We start from the raw sequence: 13,760 nt of genomic DNA, 5'->3' as shown, positions 1-13,760 counted from the left end.
AAGGCCCCAGGACAGGAGGCGATCCGGCAACCTTCTTGTCCCCTTCTTGCGACAGCTTTAACCACTACACCGCTGTACCACCCTATTCTGTTTTCATTATAATAATTATTACCGTATTTTTCAAGTTTCAAGTCAAGAAACGACAGAGCGCCTTATATATGTAAGAAGTCGTATTGTTAGTACAACTTTGGTAAACTCCAAAGCCGCACCGCTTGCAGCATTAAGGCTCAGTTAAAGTCACGCTCTGAAGTGTTGCACACACGGACCTGAGCGCATGCTGTATGCGTTTATACTTGACGCTTACGTCGGTGCAGTATTCTTCCGTGAGTTTTGAACGTTTCATTATCTTTGTGATCTCTCATAGAGGGATCATATAAATGCTGATACAGGTAAACCAGCTCCGCTAGAGCACCAAAATTGTCCATTTTGAATGGTCCACGCGAAGGTACAAAAATTGGGAGGTGTATGTGCACAACCATGTGCCTTATAGTTTGGTGCGGTCTTACATATGACAAAATTTTGAAAATGGACCATTCATTGACGGTGTGTCTTATAACCCATAGTGCCCTATAGTGCAGAAAATATGGTATATGAAAGATTTTGGTCTGTGTGATGCATGGCGGACATGTCACCCATCAGATAAGGAGTTCACCTTCTTTTCACCTGTCCAACTCTCTTACTTCCCTATAGGCTTCTTTTTAATCAGCAACTTGGTTATGAAGGAGGTATGTGAGGCACAAATTCATCCTATTTTTATAAGTGACCATGCTACTATGATGATTATGAAAAAAAAAAAATCAAAACTATCTGTAAAAGTTTGGAGATTTAACACATCATTACTTAAAGATGAAGATTTTACCAGTTTTTTCAAGAGACAGTGGACTGATTCTCTGAAAATAAATGATCAACCTAATATCTCAACTGGTGTCCTCTCGGAGGCAGCAAAAGTTACTATGTGTGGTAAAATATATTTTTTTTCATTCATATAAGAAAAAAAAGAAAAAGTGAACTGAATTGAAACTAGAACAGAAAATAAATAACTTTAACTACGTATGCTACATCCTAAGAAGATAATCTGTTAACTGAAATAGGAAAACTAAAATTTTATAGAATACTAGAGGCAGAATACAATTATAAATACAAAGATTGTGGATGGAGAACTTTGATCAAAGTAATCTAGCAAACATTTTGCAAACCAGTTGAAAAAAAATAAGAAAAGGAAGCAATTTCAACAATAACTGACAGTAATGGTAAGCCAACTAAAGAAATCAATCAGTACCTTAAAGAAATCAATTAAATTTTTAATAACTTTTACAAAAAAATATATTCAAAAGATCCTTCTGGTTTTGACATAAATTAATTTCTAAATTAAGTTAATCTTCCGAAATTTATTAAGCAACAGAAACAGGTTTACCAGCAAATTAACTCCATGAAGCAGTATGCCTAATGGCACAGCTCCAAAACCCAATGGCTTCCCTGCAAAATTCTATAAAGAATTCTGGCCACGGCCAAGATGGCCAAAGGTTAAAAGAATAACTCCTCACATTTTACATCCTGACCAGACTGGATTTATTGAAAATCCTTATACTTTAAATAATACAAGAAGACTCATCAATCTAATAGATTATTGCAACATCCAAAATAAATCTGGTTTAATTGTTTCATTAGTTGCAGATTACTATACAGCTCACCCAATGCTTGTGTGAAAACCAATGACTGGATTTCACAGAGCTTCAGTCTTGAAAGAGGCACCAGGCAAAGTTGGCCTCTCTCCCCCTCACTGTCTGCCATATTTATTGAACGACTGGCAGATGCAATTTGTCAATTTAATAATATTTATGGAATTCAAATAGCTAATGGAATCCTTTTTTATATGCAGATGATGTGTTGCTTTTTGTGAAGAATGCAAATTTCTCTCTTACAGAGACCATAACCTTAATAAATAAGTTCTGAACAAGTTTGGACTACTCTAACTTTTATAAATATTACCTGGCACATAGAATACAAAATATCCTTTAAAGGATTTGGAAAACTCCTTCCGATAGTGAATGGACAGAAATTGAACAAAAACTATGTAAGGAAATTGTTATCTCAGATATTCCATTTATTGGCCCTTTAATTAAGCAGCATAGCTGTTTTAAAAGCATCAATATCAGTAAAACTTCGGCAGCCTGGTGGGAATACTTCAAAATGATTAAATCCTGAATTTTCCCATGCAGACGAACAATCATTTTGAACACCCCTGCAAAAAAAAAGGGCTCTTAACTTTTCAACATGGAGTAACAAAGGAATAAATCATTTAGAGGTTATATTTGATTGAAGAGATTTAGTGTCCTTTAATGTTTTAGAAGATTCATATAGCACTGATAAACAAAATTTTTGAAGATCACCAAAAATAATCTATTATCCAGTCCAAATTTAAGATTAAACAAAAAACATAGAACTTCCTCCAGTAATAACTAGCCTTCCTAAATTACAACTCCCAAAGTTGTTTTCAAAAACTTACATAAAAGAAGTAGATTTAACAATCTCACTTCCTATTATTATAGTATGTAACTGTGGCAACTGTTGGTGCTCCACCCTACTGACTGAAAAGCAAGCAGATGAAGGAGTAGGTGTGGCCTGATCAGAAAATGTTTGTCAGAGCTCTGATGATTGTGTTTCTGCTGTTGGAGTGTGGGGTAAGAAATTAATTTTTATCATGGTTTGGTGGTTTCTAAAACTCAATGCAGGTACCTCTTTTAATGTCTTTTATGTATGGATGTTGCAGTGTGGCCCCACACAAGATTTTAAGGTGTTTTCTACATCATTCAGCTGCATGTGAGAGTGATGACGTGTCAGGTATAGTTTATAGTTAGTTTTTTGTATACTGTATTTTAATGACTATTAAAATAAATTGTATATGAAACTGTGTAGTTATTAATTTCATAATTAATAATAATTTCATAATGCTGTAATTAATTTCAGCAGCTCTACTACGAGCTCACCCCAGATGATGGAGCTACTCACCTTAAACTGACCTTCGAATTTTTTTTAAGATTATGATTTATGAATCTACAAGCCAATGACTCAACAGAACCTCAGAGAATTTGAGAGGGCATAGATTAGGGAGGGGCATGGGTTAGAAGGCTTGGAGCCCCTCCATATTTATCTGGACTTCCTAAAATACACAAAGAAGGAGCTCCAATTTGACTCATTATCAGCAGCATAGACTCAGTAACATATAATATTGCTAAACATTTTGCTGGTATTTTAGATTTTGGGCAATCTTTACATGAAGAAGAAAGAAAAGGGAGCCCTGAACTCCTTCAACAGCACAACACTGAGCCACTGGTTAAGATATGTCAATGATACATGGGTCAAAATCCAAGCTAAGGAAGTAGATTCCGGTTAGCTTTGTAGAGATGTAGAGTTTTGTATTAATGTGCGTGTGGATGAGAAAATGAGGGCACAGATTGTGTTGCAAGTACAATCCATTTATTTACAAAATTTCTGGATATTGAGCTACTGTAGTTTTGGTGTGGTAGTACCAGAGTGTTTCACAACACATACTCTGAGCACTAACACATCTTGGAAGATCTCACAATATCTCATGAGACCACACATAACATTAATTTCAACGTTTCCCCAAAATTGCCACAGCTCTATAATATCTTAGAATAAGATGATAGTCTTCATCTTCGAAAAAGGACAGAGAGCGAATATGCAATCCTTCCAGGAATGCTAGGCCTTTTCTTTTCCCTCATAACTTAAAACACAGACTTGTAAGTGGTGAGTACATCAAAAGACAGTGGCTGTTTTAATTTCCAACTACTAGATCTATGTTTTGCTTTGCATGTTGAATTTTCAGTAATACTAAATGTAAACTGTACTTTGAAACAAGTTTTTCACACATAAATTGAAAGGTTTACCAAATCTAAAAAGGCTTCTCAACAAAACAAACATGAAAATTAAAATCCCCAATAATTAAAACTTCTTATATCTTGGCAGAAGTTCAACCAAGAGATCAGAAAAGTCACTTAAAAAGTCCTTGTTATACTTTAGAGGACAATAGACCATTACACACAGCAGCAAAAGAGAATGGCCCAGTTCAAAAAGACTCAGTTCAAAGCTGGAGTAAGAAACCAGAATGGACAGCTGTTTACAGTCAAAGTTTAATTTAAACATAGTTGCTAAACCTCCACCACAACTTGAGGACTGCAGGGAATTAAACCACAAGCAGTCAAATACCAATAATTTCGGTATTGAATTCACCAAGAGACATTCAGGTTTCACTTACACAGAGAAAATCCAACCCATAAATGGTAAGATTTCCTTACTGACTTTGCAAAAGCCCAATCAGGCTATCCATATGTTTGGAGAGCTTTTTTTGTTTTTTGAAATGATTGTATCATTTGACATCACATCACTTTTTATCTACATGCCCTTTTTGGATGCAATGGAAACTGTCAAAACATCTCTAACAAGACAAGCAGCTACATAAAAGAACAGAATTCACACTGGGCCAGGTCTGCACTTTGCTGGACCTCTGTGTCTCTAACACCTATGTTAAATGTAAACACAATTTTTATCATCCAAAATCTTTTGCCTATCCAGTAATTTTTACAGATCTACGTAAATTAGCTGTAAGTGTGACTATACCACATTTTATTATCCATCCATCTATTCATTTTCTTTACCTGCTTCTCCTTTCTGGGTCGTGGGAAGCTGGCGCATATCTTCAGCTATCACTGTGTGAGATGTGGGGGACACCCTGGACAAGTCGCAAGTTCATCACAGGGCCACATAGTGACAAACAACTATTCACACTTTCACTCTCACCCAGGGACAATTTTAGAGTCACCAGTTAATCTAAAGTGCATGTTTTTGGTCCAAAACCGGAGTACACCCATGTGTGTACAGGGAGAACATGCAAACTCCACCCAGAAAGGCTCCTGGTCAGGAAGTGATCCTGCAACCTTCTTGCTGGGAGGCAACTGATTGCAGGTCAATATATTGAAATGGCCATGTGGGCCCTTAAATAAATTAAAAAATCACCAGTTTGTCAGAAAATTCTGAAAATATTTTTTATTAACTGGCTATGGATTGTGTATGTGCACAATTTTTTTCATACCTCAACAAAAAAGGAAATTACAATTTTTCAAATGAAAAATGTTAAACATATTTGGTGTTTAACAGTAAATAAATACATTTATACATAATGTTAACAACTGACCGTTTTCAAACAAAGGTCAGAAGGTATGACAAAGGCAGCCTGGTAATCATCCCTGCCCATTTTCATACTGCTTGAAAAGTGTTGTTAACTTCTAGCATTTAGCTAGTTACAAAAATTCTCAACCAGAAAATTAAAATTCATTTTCAAAATGAAAGTTTGCTTATCAGAAAACTTTGTATGAATCAGAGAGTATGTGCAGCAAGTATTAACTCGTTGGCACAAATTTATGATCTTTTTTAGGATTTTTTGTAGTGCATCATTCACAAGCCACACCCACTTAAACCAATTATTACCATATTGGAGGGAACAACACAGGTCATGGTCCTAACTAACTGTATAAAATCATTATTATTATTATGAAACTCAAAACACTTAGAATGACAAACTGGGCCCAGGGTATTAATTTATTGTTATATGTCTTGAAATAGATATGTTCATTTTAACATGAAGCTAAAACTTGTGTTAACATAACGCGGCCATTTAAAAGAAAAAACTCTTCCTGAATAACTTTTTAAAGGTCCTCTTCAAGCTAGTATATATAAGGTTTTACACTGATCAGTTTTGGGCCCTTGGAGAAGATAATGTTTAACCCTATGGGGTTCAGGGTGAAATTGGTTGTTTTTGGACAACTTTTAATTTTACATACATATTTCACTTTAAAAATTGTTTAACTTGCCATGTTTGGTATAATTTTCTTTTCAGCACAACCTCATATGTTTGAATTTTTACTTATTTTTTTCTTACTGTATTGACACATTGAACCTATTTTCAAAACCAACTTATTTGTAGTAAAGAAATCTGTAACCATCAGCAATTATGGAACCATGAAGACTTGCTGATGGGGCCTAGAAATGATTAAAGTTATAGACCAAAACTTTTCAACTACAGTAGTAGCCCCACCTATATGTTGATGTACAGTATGTAGTTTTTTTTACTGTTATATAACAGTTAACCTACTTTATTTTTTCTATCAAAATCTCAAAATTTCTGACTAGACTACATGTTTGATTTTGTGAATTTTTTTCTTTGAGACTCAATACACCATGCCCACTCTTTTTAAGCATTCTGACTTTTAAGGTCCAAACTCAAAGCAATGTTTTGAAAGTGTGTGCCAAATTTCATAAAGATGCAATAAGCCATTTTGCCGTGAACATTTTTTTAAAATTATAGCGCTCCCCGTAGCACAGTGTTTATTAATTTTGGTCCAGCAAATCAGAATTGCTTCCCCCAACAGCAGTTTAAATTTCACCTCATCAGCTATTGTTGTTTTCAGGATATGGCCAAATATGAGTTTTGATAGTTAGCTTTAAATAATTGTGCAGAGAAAACTTAATCATTTTTGAAAATAGTTACTTGTCCATGACAACCTGTATCAACTTGGGACTTAGAATTAACATGATGAGTTTCATGGTGATCAACCTTTAAACCCCCAAGAAGAAGTCAGATTTTGCAACTTTTGCAATCTAGCAAATAAAATTTGTAGCCAGAAATGGGAGTGGCATATATCATCTGATTCAGCACAGTCCAGGAAATACATAGGTATAAAGTTTTAAATGGTGCAACTTGCGGTTTAGAAAGTTACAGGACAAAATGTGAATCTCCAACGATAGCACCCCCTAAAGGTGGACATATCTGATTATTTTTGTGGTTTGAATATGCAATCCCTAGTTATCACAATGTAAATATAATCTCAAGGTGTCTGAAGGTAGAATGATAAGGTCTGATGCTGAATGTTGTCAGTGATTATGCTTCACAGGTTGGATGTGATCTAGAAGAGAAAGAGAAATCCTGAAAGGGCCTCAATGAAGTGATATAGAGTATAGGAGAGAGTGGTGATTAGAGCAGATCTGAGTGGACATGTTGGTGAGGGAAACTGAGGAGATGAGGAAGTGATGGGCAGGTTTGGTGTCAAGGAAATAAAAAACAGGAAGAACAGATGATGGTGGATTTTGCCAGGATGATGGAAATAGCTGTCTATTTCTAAAGGAGGGAGGAACACAGAGTGACCTATAAGATGGGAGGCAGGAGAACACAACTAGACTAGATACTGTGAGGTAGCCTGAGGGAGACTGTGGACTGTAAGGTTGGGCAGAGAAGAGTGTGGCCAGACAGAACTGGACGGTGGTGTGTAGGATGACTATTATGGTGAAGAAAAAGAAAAGAGTAAAGGCAAAAAAAAGGTGGAAGATGAGGAAGATGAATGTTGTGAGGAGTTCAGAGAAGAGGTGTTAAAGGCTCTGGGTGGTAAGAAAGAGCTTCCAGATCACTGGGCTACTGCAGCCACAGTGATTAGAGAGACAGGTAGGAAGGTACTTGGTGTGTTATCTAGACAGAGAGAAGATGATAAGGAAACCTTGTGGTGGAATAGTGAAGTGCAGGAAGTTATCCAAAAGAAGAGGTTAGTCAGGAAGAAATGGGACAGAGAGAGAAATAAGGAAAGCAGACAGGAACATAAGAATATGCAACATAGGGCATAGAGGGAGGTAGCAAAGCAAAACAGGCATATAATGAGTTGTAAAAGAGGTTACATATTAAGGAGGGAGAGAAGGACTTATCAACTGGCAAGACAGAGAGATCAAGCTGGAAAGAATATGCAGCAGGTTAGGCTTGTTAAAGACAGAAATGGTAATGTTCAAACAAGCGAGGAGAGGGTGATGAGAAGATGGAAGGAGTACTTTAAGGAGCTAATGAATGAAGTGAATGAAAGTGAAGGAAGAGTGGAGGTCATAGAAACTGTGGATCAGAAAGTGGAAAAGATTAGTGAAGATGAAGTTTGAAAAGCTTTGAAGAGGATGAAGAAGGAGAAGGCAGTTGGACCACACAATTAAGCTCTGGGACAGAGTTCTTGAAGCTAGACTTAGACAAAGATGACTATTTGTGAGCAGCATTATGGTTTTATGCCAATAAAGACCACCGCAGATGCCATCTTTTCTTTGAGGATGCTGATGGAGAAAGAGGAAAGTACTTCACTGAGTCCTTGTGCATTTAGAAAAACATATGAGAGTGCTTAGGGAGGTGCTGTGGTTTTGTACAGTATGAGAAAATTCTGGAGTGGCAGAGAAGTGTCTTAGGCTGGTACAGGACATGAATGACAACATTAGGAGAGTGGTGAGGTGTGCTGTGAGAGTGACAAAAAGCTTCAATATGGAGGTGGGACTGCATCAAAGATTATCTCTGATCCCATTCATGTTTGCTCTGGTGATGAACAAACTCTTCCCTGGCTGGCTCTTGGGACGTGGAATGTCACCCCTCTGGTAGGAAAAGAGCCTGAGCTGGTGTGTCAGTTTTAGAGGTTCTGGCTAGAAATAGTCGGGCTCACCTCAATGCTTGGCTCTGGCTCTGGAACCAGTCTCCATGAGAGGGGTTGGACACTCTTTCATTCTGGAGTGGGCATACTTGTTGCCCCCCATCTTGGTGCATGTACGTTGGGGTTTACCCCGGTGAACGAGAGGGTAGGTTCTCTCCACCTACGTGTGGGGGGACGTGTCCTGGCTGTTGTTTGAGCTTATGCGCCGAACAGCAGTTCGGATTGCCCACCCTTTTTGGATTGCTTGGAGGGGTTACTGGAGAGTGCCCCTCCTGAGGACTCCCTTGTTCTGGGAGGACTTCAGTGCTCACGTGGGCAATGACAGTGAGACCTGGAGGGGTGTGGTTGGGAGGAACGGCCCCCCTGATCTGAACCCGAGCGGTGTTCTGTTGTTGGACTTCTGTGCTCGTCATTGATTTTCCATATCAAACACCATGTTCAAACATAAGGGTGTCCATATGTGCTCTTGGCACCAGGACACCCTAAGTCGCAGTTCAATGATCAACTGTTGTCATTTCATGTGATCTGCGGCCGCATGTCTTGGACACTCGGGTGAAGAGAGGGGTGGAGCTGTCAACTGACCACTACCTGGTGGTGAGTTGGCTCAGATGGTGGGGGAGGATGCTGGTCAGACCTTGTGAGGGTCTGTTGGGAACGTCTGGTGGAGTCTCCTGTTAGGCGGAGCTTTAACACCCACCTCCGGGAGAACTTCGAACATGTTCCGGGGGAAGTGGGGGACATTGAGTCCAAGTGGGCCATGTTCCGTGCCTCAATTGTTGAGGCAGCTTATCGGAGCTGTGGCCGTAAAGTAGTTGGTCCTGTCATGGTGGCAACCCTAGAACCCGCTGGTGGACACCGGCTGTGAGGGAGGCTGTCAGGCGGAAGAGGGAGTCCTATCAGGCCTTCTTGACATGTGGGACTCCAGAAGCAGCTGACGTCCAAGTGGCATGCAGCTTGGATGGTCGCTGAGGCAAAAACTCGGGCATGGGAGGAGTTTGGAGAGGCCATAGAGAAAGACTTCCGCACTGCTTCGAGGCGATTCTGGTCCACCATACAGTGTCTCAGGAGGGGGAAACAGTGCAGCACCAACATTGTTTATAGTGGGGATGGTGTGCTTCTGACCTCGACTCGGGATGTCGTGGGTCGGTGGGCAGAATACTTTGAAGACCTCCTCATCCCACTAGCACATCTTCCATTAGGGAGGCAGAGCCTGGGGACTTTGGGTCAGGCTCTCCAATCTCCAGTGCTGTGGTAACCGAGATGGTTTAAAAGCTCCTTGGTGGCAAGGCTCCGGGTGTGAATGAGATTCGCCCTGAGTTCCTTAAGGCTCTGGATGTTGTAGGGTTGTGATGGCTAACACGACTCTGCAATCTTGCGTGGACATTGGGGGCAGTTCCCCCGGATTGGCAGACCTCGTCCCCTTATTTAAAAAGGAGGACTGGAGAGTGTGTTCCAACGACAGAGGGATCACACTCTTAAGCCTCCTTGGTAAGGTCTATTCGAGGGTTCTGGAGAGGAGGGTCCAGTGGATAGTCAAACCTCGGATTCAGGAAGAGCAGTGTGGTTTTCGTCCTGGTCGTGGAACACTGGACCAGGTCTATACCCTTAGCAGGGTCCTTGAGGGTGCATGGGAGTTCGTCCAACCAGTCTACATGTGTTTTGTGGACTTGGATAAGGCATTCAACCGTGTCCCTTGGGGATTCCCTTGGGCGGTACTCCGGGAGTATTGGGTACCGGGCCCTTTGATACGGGCTGTTAGGTCCCTATATAACCGGTGTCAGAGGTTGGTCCGCATTGCCGGCAATAAGTCGGTCTCGTTTCCGGTGAGAGTTGGACTCCGCCAAGGTTGCCCTTTGTCACTGATTCTGTTCATAATGTTTATGTACAGAATTTCTAGGCGCAGCCAAGGTGTTGAGGGGATCCGTTTTAGTGACCTTAGGATTGCGTCTCTGCTTTTTGCAGATGATGTGGTCCTATTGGCTTCATCAGGCAGTGATCTACAGCTTTCACTGGAGCGGTTCACAGCTGAGTGTGAAGCCGCTGGGATGAGGATCAATGCCTCCAAATCCGTGGCCATGGTCTTGAGCCAGAAAAGGGTAGAGTGCCTTCTCCGGGTCGGGGAAGATGTCCTGCCCCAAGTGGAGGAGTTTAAGTATCTTGGGGTCTTGGTGCAGCGTCTGCAGTGAAGCAGGCACTGTACCGATCTGTCGTGGTGAAGAGAGAGCTGAGTCAAAAAGCGAAGCTCTCAATTTACCGGTCGTTCTATGTTCCTACCCTCATCTATAGTCACAAGCTTTAGGTAGTGACTGAAAGAACGAAATTGCAAATACAAGCTGCTGAAATGAGTTTTCTCTGCAAGGTGTCTGGGCTCTCCCTTAGAGATAGGGTGAGAAGCTCAGTCATCCGGGAGAGACTCAGAGTAGAGCCGCTGCTTCTCCACATCGAGAGGAGCCAGTTGAGGTGGCTCGGGCATCTGATTAGGATGCCTCCTGGACGCCTCCCTAGTGAGGTGTTCCGGGCATGTCCCACCGAGAGGAGGCCCAGAGGAAGACCAAAGACATGCTGGAGGGACTATGTTTCTCGGCTGGCCTGGGAACGCCTTGGGATTCTGAGGAGCTGGCCCAAGTGGCTGGGGAGAGGGAGGTCTGGGTTTCCCTGCTTTGGCTGCTACCCTTGCGACCTGACCCTAGATAAGCGGTAGAAAATGAATGGATGGATGGAAAGACTAACACATCAGGTCAGGCAGGAATCCCTGTGGACTATGATGTTTGTAGATGACATAGTGATCTGTAGTGAGAACAGTGGACAGGTGGAAGAGAACTTGGAGAAGTAGAGGTATGAACTTGAACGATGAAGAATGAATGTCTGCTGTAGCAAGACAGAGTACTTGTGTGTGAATGAGAGGGAGGCAGTTTGTGACTACAAGGTGCATAAGTCACAAAGGTGCCGAACTTCAAGTGAATAGGGTCAACTGCCCAAGAAAACTGGCAGTGTGGTAAAGAGGTGAAGATGAGAGTGCAAGCAGAATCGAGTGAATGGATAAATGTTTCAGGAGTGATTTGTGACAAAAAGGTGGCAGCAAATGTCAAAGGAAAGGTTCATAAGACAGTGGTGAGACCAGCTTTTTTGAATGTTGGTGACAGTGGCACTTTCAAAAAGACAGGAGACAGAACCGGAAGTGGCAGAGTTGAAGATGTTGAGGTTCTCTTGGGGAGTGACAAGGATGGATAGGATTAGGAATGAGGTCATCAGTGGTACAGCACAGATTGAACAACTGGAAGATAAAGTTAGAAAAGCCAGACTTAGATGGTTTGGACATGTGCAGAGGAGGGACAGTGGGTATACTGGTAGAAGGATGTTAAGAGATGCAGCTGCCAGGAAAAAGACAAAGGGGAAGGCCAAAGAGGAGATATATGGATGCAGTTAGAGAGGACATAGAGGTAGTTGAGAAAAAACTGAGAAAATTGTGTACATGCTTAGGTGAATCTTTCACTCACCTGCCCTGTTTATCTCAATGATCTCTTCTTGCGCCAGTGGACAGTCTCCAGTAACAATCATGCTGCCAGATCCCACCATGCCTGGCCCAAGCACATTGCCCATTAGTCTGTCTGGAGAGGCTGTTGCAATGGCCAGAGCATCTGGCTTGCAGTAGTTAGGGCTTCCTGGCTGTGGTGCTCTTGGGATGTGCTTGTTCCTTTTCTTGGGGAGCTTTTGCTTAGCCATGGCCAGGGAATAATACATACCAAAGTTGTTGACAATGACGGGCACAGGCATGGCAATAGTCAAAACACCAGCCAAGGCACAGAGGGCACCTACCAGCATTCCTGACCATGTCTTAGGGAACATATCTCCATATCCCAGAGTGGTCATGGTCACTACAGCCCACCAGAAGCCAATGGGGATGTTTTTAAAATCAGTGTGGGCGGCAGCTGTTGGATCACCTGGGTCGGCTCCAATGCGTTCAGCATAGTAGATCATGGTAGCAAAGATGAGGACACCCAGCGCCAGGAAAATAATTAGCAGCAAGAATTCATTGGTGCTTGCTCTCAAAGTGTGGCCAAGGACTCGTAAACCAACAAAATGGCGGGTCAGCTTGAATATACGCAGGATACGGACAAAACGCACTACACGTAGGAAGCTCAACACATCTTTGGCTGTTTTAGAGGAGAGGCCACTGAGAGCCACCTCTAGATAAAAGGGCACAATAGCCACAAAGTCTATGATGTTAAGGGCACTGCGGAAGAACTCTGCCTTGTCAGGGCAAAAGATGACACGTAGCATCACCTCAATGGTGAACCAGATGACACAGACGCCCTCCACATATGTCAGCCAGCCATCTGTAACAACTTCATACACTATCTGTAAAATAAAAGACAAACAGGGGTTTAAAAAATCATCATTCTATTCATTTATTTATTTATTAGAATTCTCTGGATATACTTTCAATAGTAATAAGAAGACACAATGTTAGACTATAAGTGGAAACAAAGTGTGATGAGTTTAGAATTCTGCCTGATATCTGGTAAGAATAAAAGTTGTACATGTAGTGAACATTACAACTGCTAATTGTTTAGAAAGAAGAAAACAGGGTTACAAGATAGGCACACTGGTCTGCACTGGAAAATATTCATCGGCCAAGCCAATAAGGAATACGGGTTGAAAACAGTGAGGATGAAAAGTAACTGACAAATTCACACTAATCTGTAGTGTTCAATTTTGAAAAAAATTGAGAAAAATGTTCACTGCTAAATTACTGAAAGAGCGTTAACCACATTTACTGGCTGTTTTTAAAACTTTTTTCTCTTAGAGTTTTTAAAAACAGGGAGGTATCTTGGTACAAAGTTGATAGGGCTACAAGATACAGGTACTGGTCATAAAATTAGAATAGCATGAAAAAGTAGATTGATTTCAGTAATTCCATTTAAAAAGTGAAACTTGTATATTATATTTATACATTACATACAAACTCATATATTTCAAATGTTTATTTCGTTTAATTTTGATGATTACAAATGACAACAAATGAAAATCTCAAATTCATCATATCAGAAAATTAGAATATTACTGAAGACCAATAAAAACAAGGGATTTATAGAAATGTTGGCCAACTGAAAAGTATGAACATGAAAAGTATGAGCATGTACAGCACTCAGTATTTAGTTGGGCCTCCTTTGGCCTGTATTACTGCAGCAATGCGGCGTGGCATGGAGTCGATCAGTCTGTGGCACTGCTCAGGTG

At 40.9% G+C, this 13,760-nt stretch overlaps 1 protein-coding gene across 3 annotated transcripts in view; it reads right to left on the bottom strand.

Moving 5' to 3' along the window:
- LOC108245358 (potassium voltage-gated channel subfamily C member 1-like) overlaps positions 1-13,760 on the bottom strand; it is a 162,387-nt gene that overhangs the window by 44,232 nt on the left and 104,395 nt on the right. For all 3 annotated transcript variants that reach the window (XR_001808975.2, XM_017432207.2, XM_017432208.2), the window contains exon 3: positions 12,020-12,881. Coding sequence is in view for 2 of the 3 variants with exons in the window: in XM_017432207.2 (XP_017287696.1) it covers positions 12,020-12,881 (862 nt within the window). In the remaining variant the exon portion in view is untranslated. The remainder of the gene's footprint in view (positions 1-12,019; positions 12,882-13,760) is intronic.

This window comes from Kryptolebias marmoratus, linkage group LG12, assembly GCF_001649575.2.
Source record: "Kryptolebias marmoratus isolate JLee-2015 linkage group LG12, ASM164957v2, whole genome shotgun sequence".
Classification (NCBI taxonomy): domain Eukaryota; kingdom Metazoa; phylum Chordata; class Actinopteri; order Cyprinodontiformes; family Rivulidae; genus Kryptolebias; species Kryptolebias marmoratus.
Note: the sequence above shows the minus strand (reverse complement) of the source record. Positions and strands in the feature narration are given on the sequence as shown.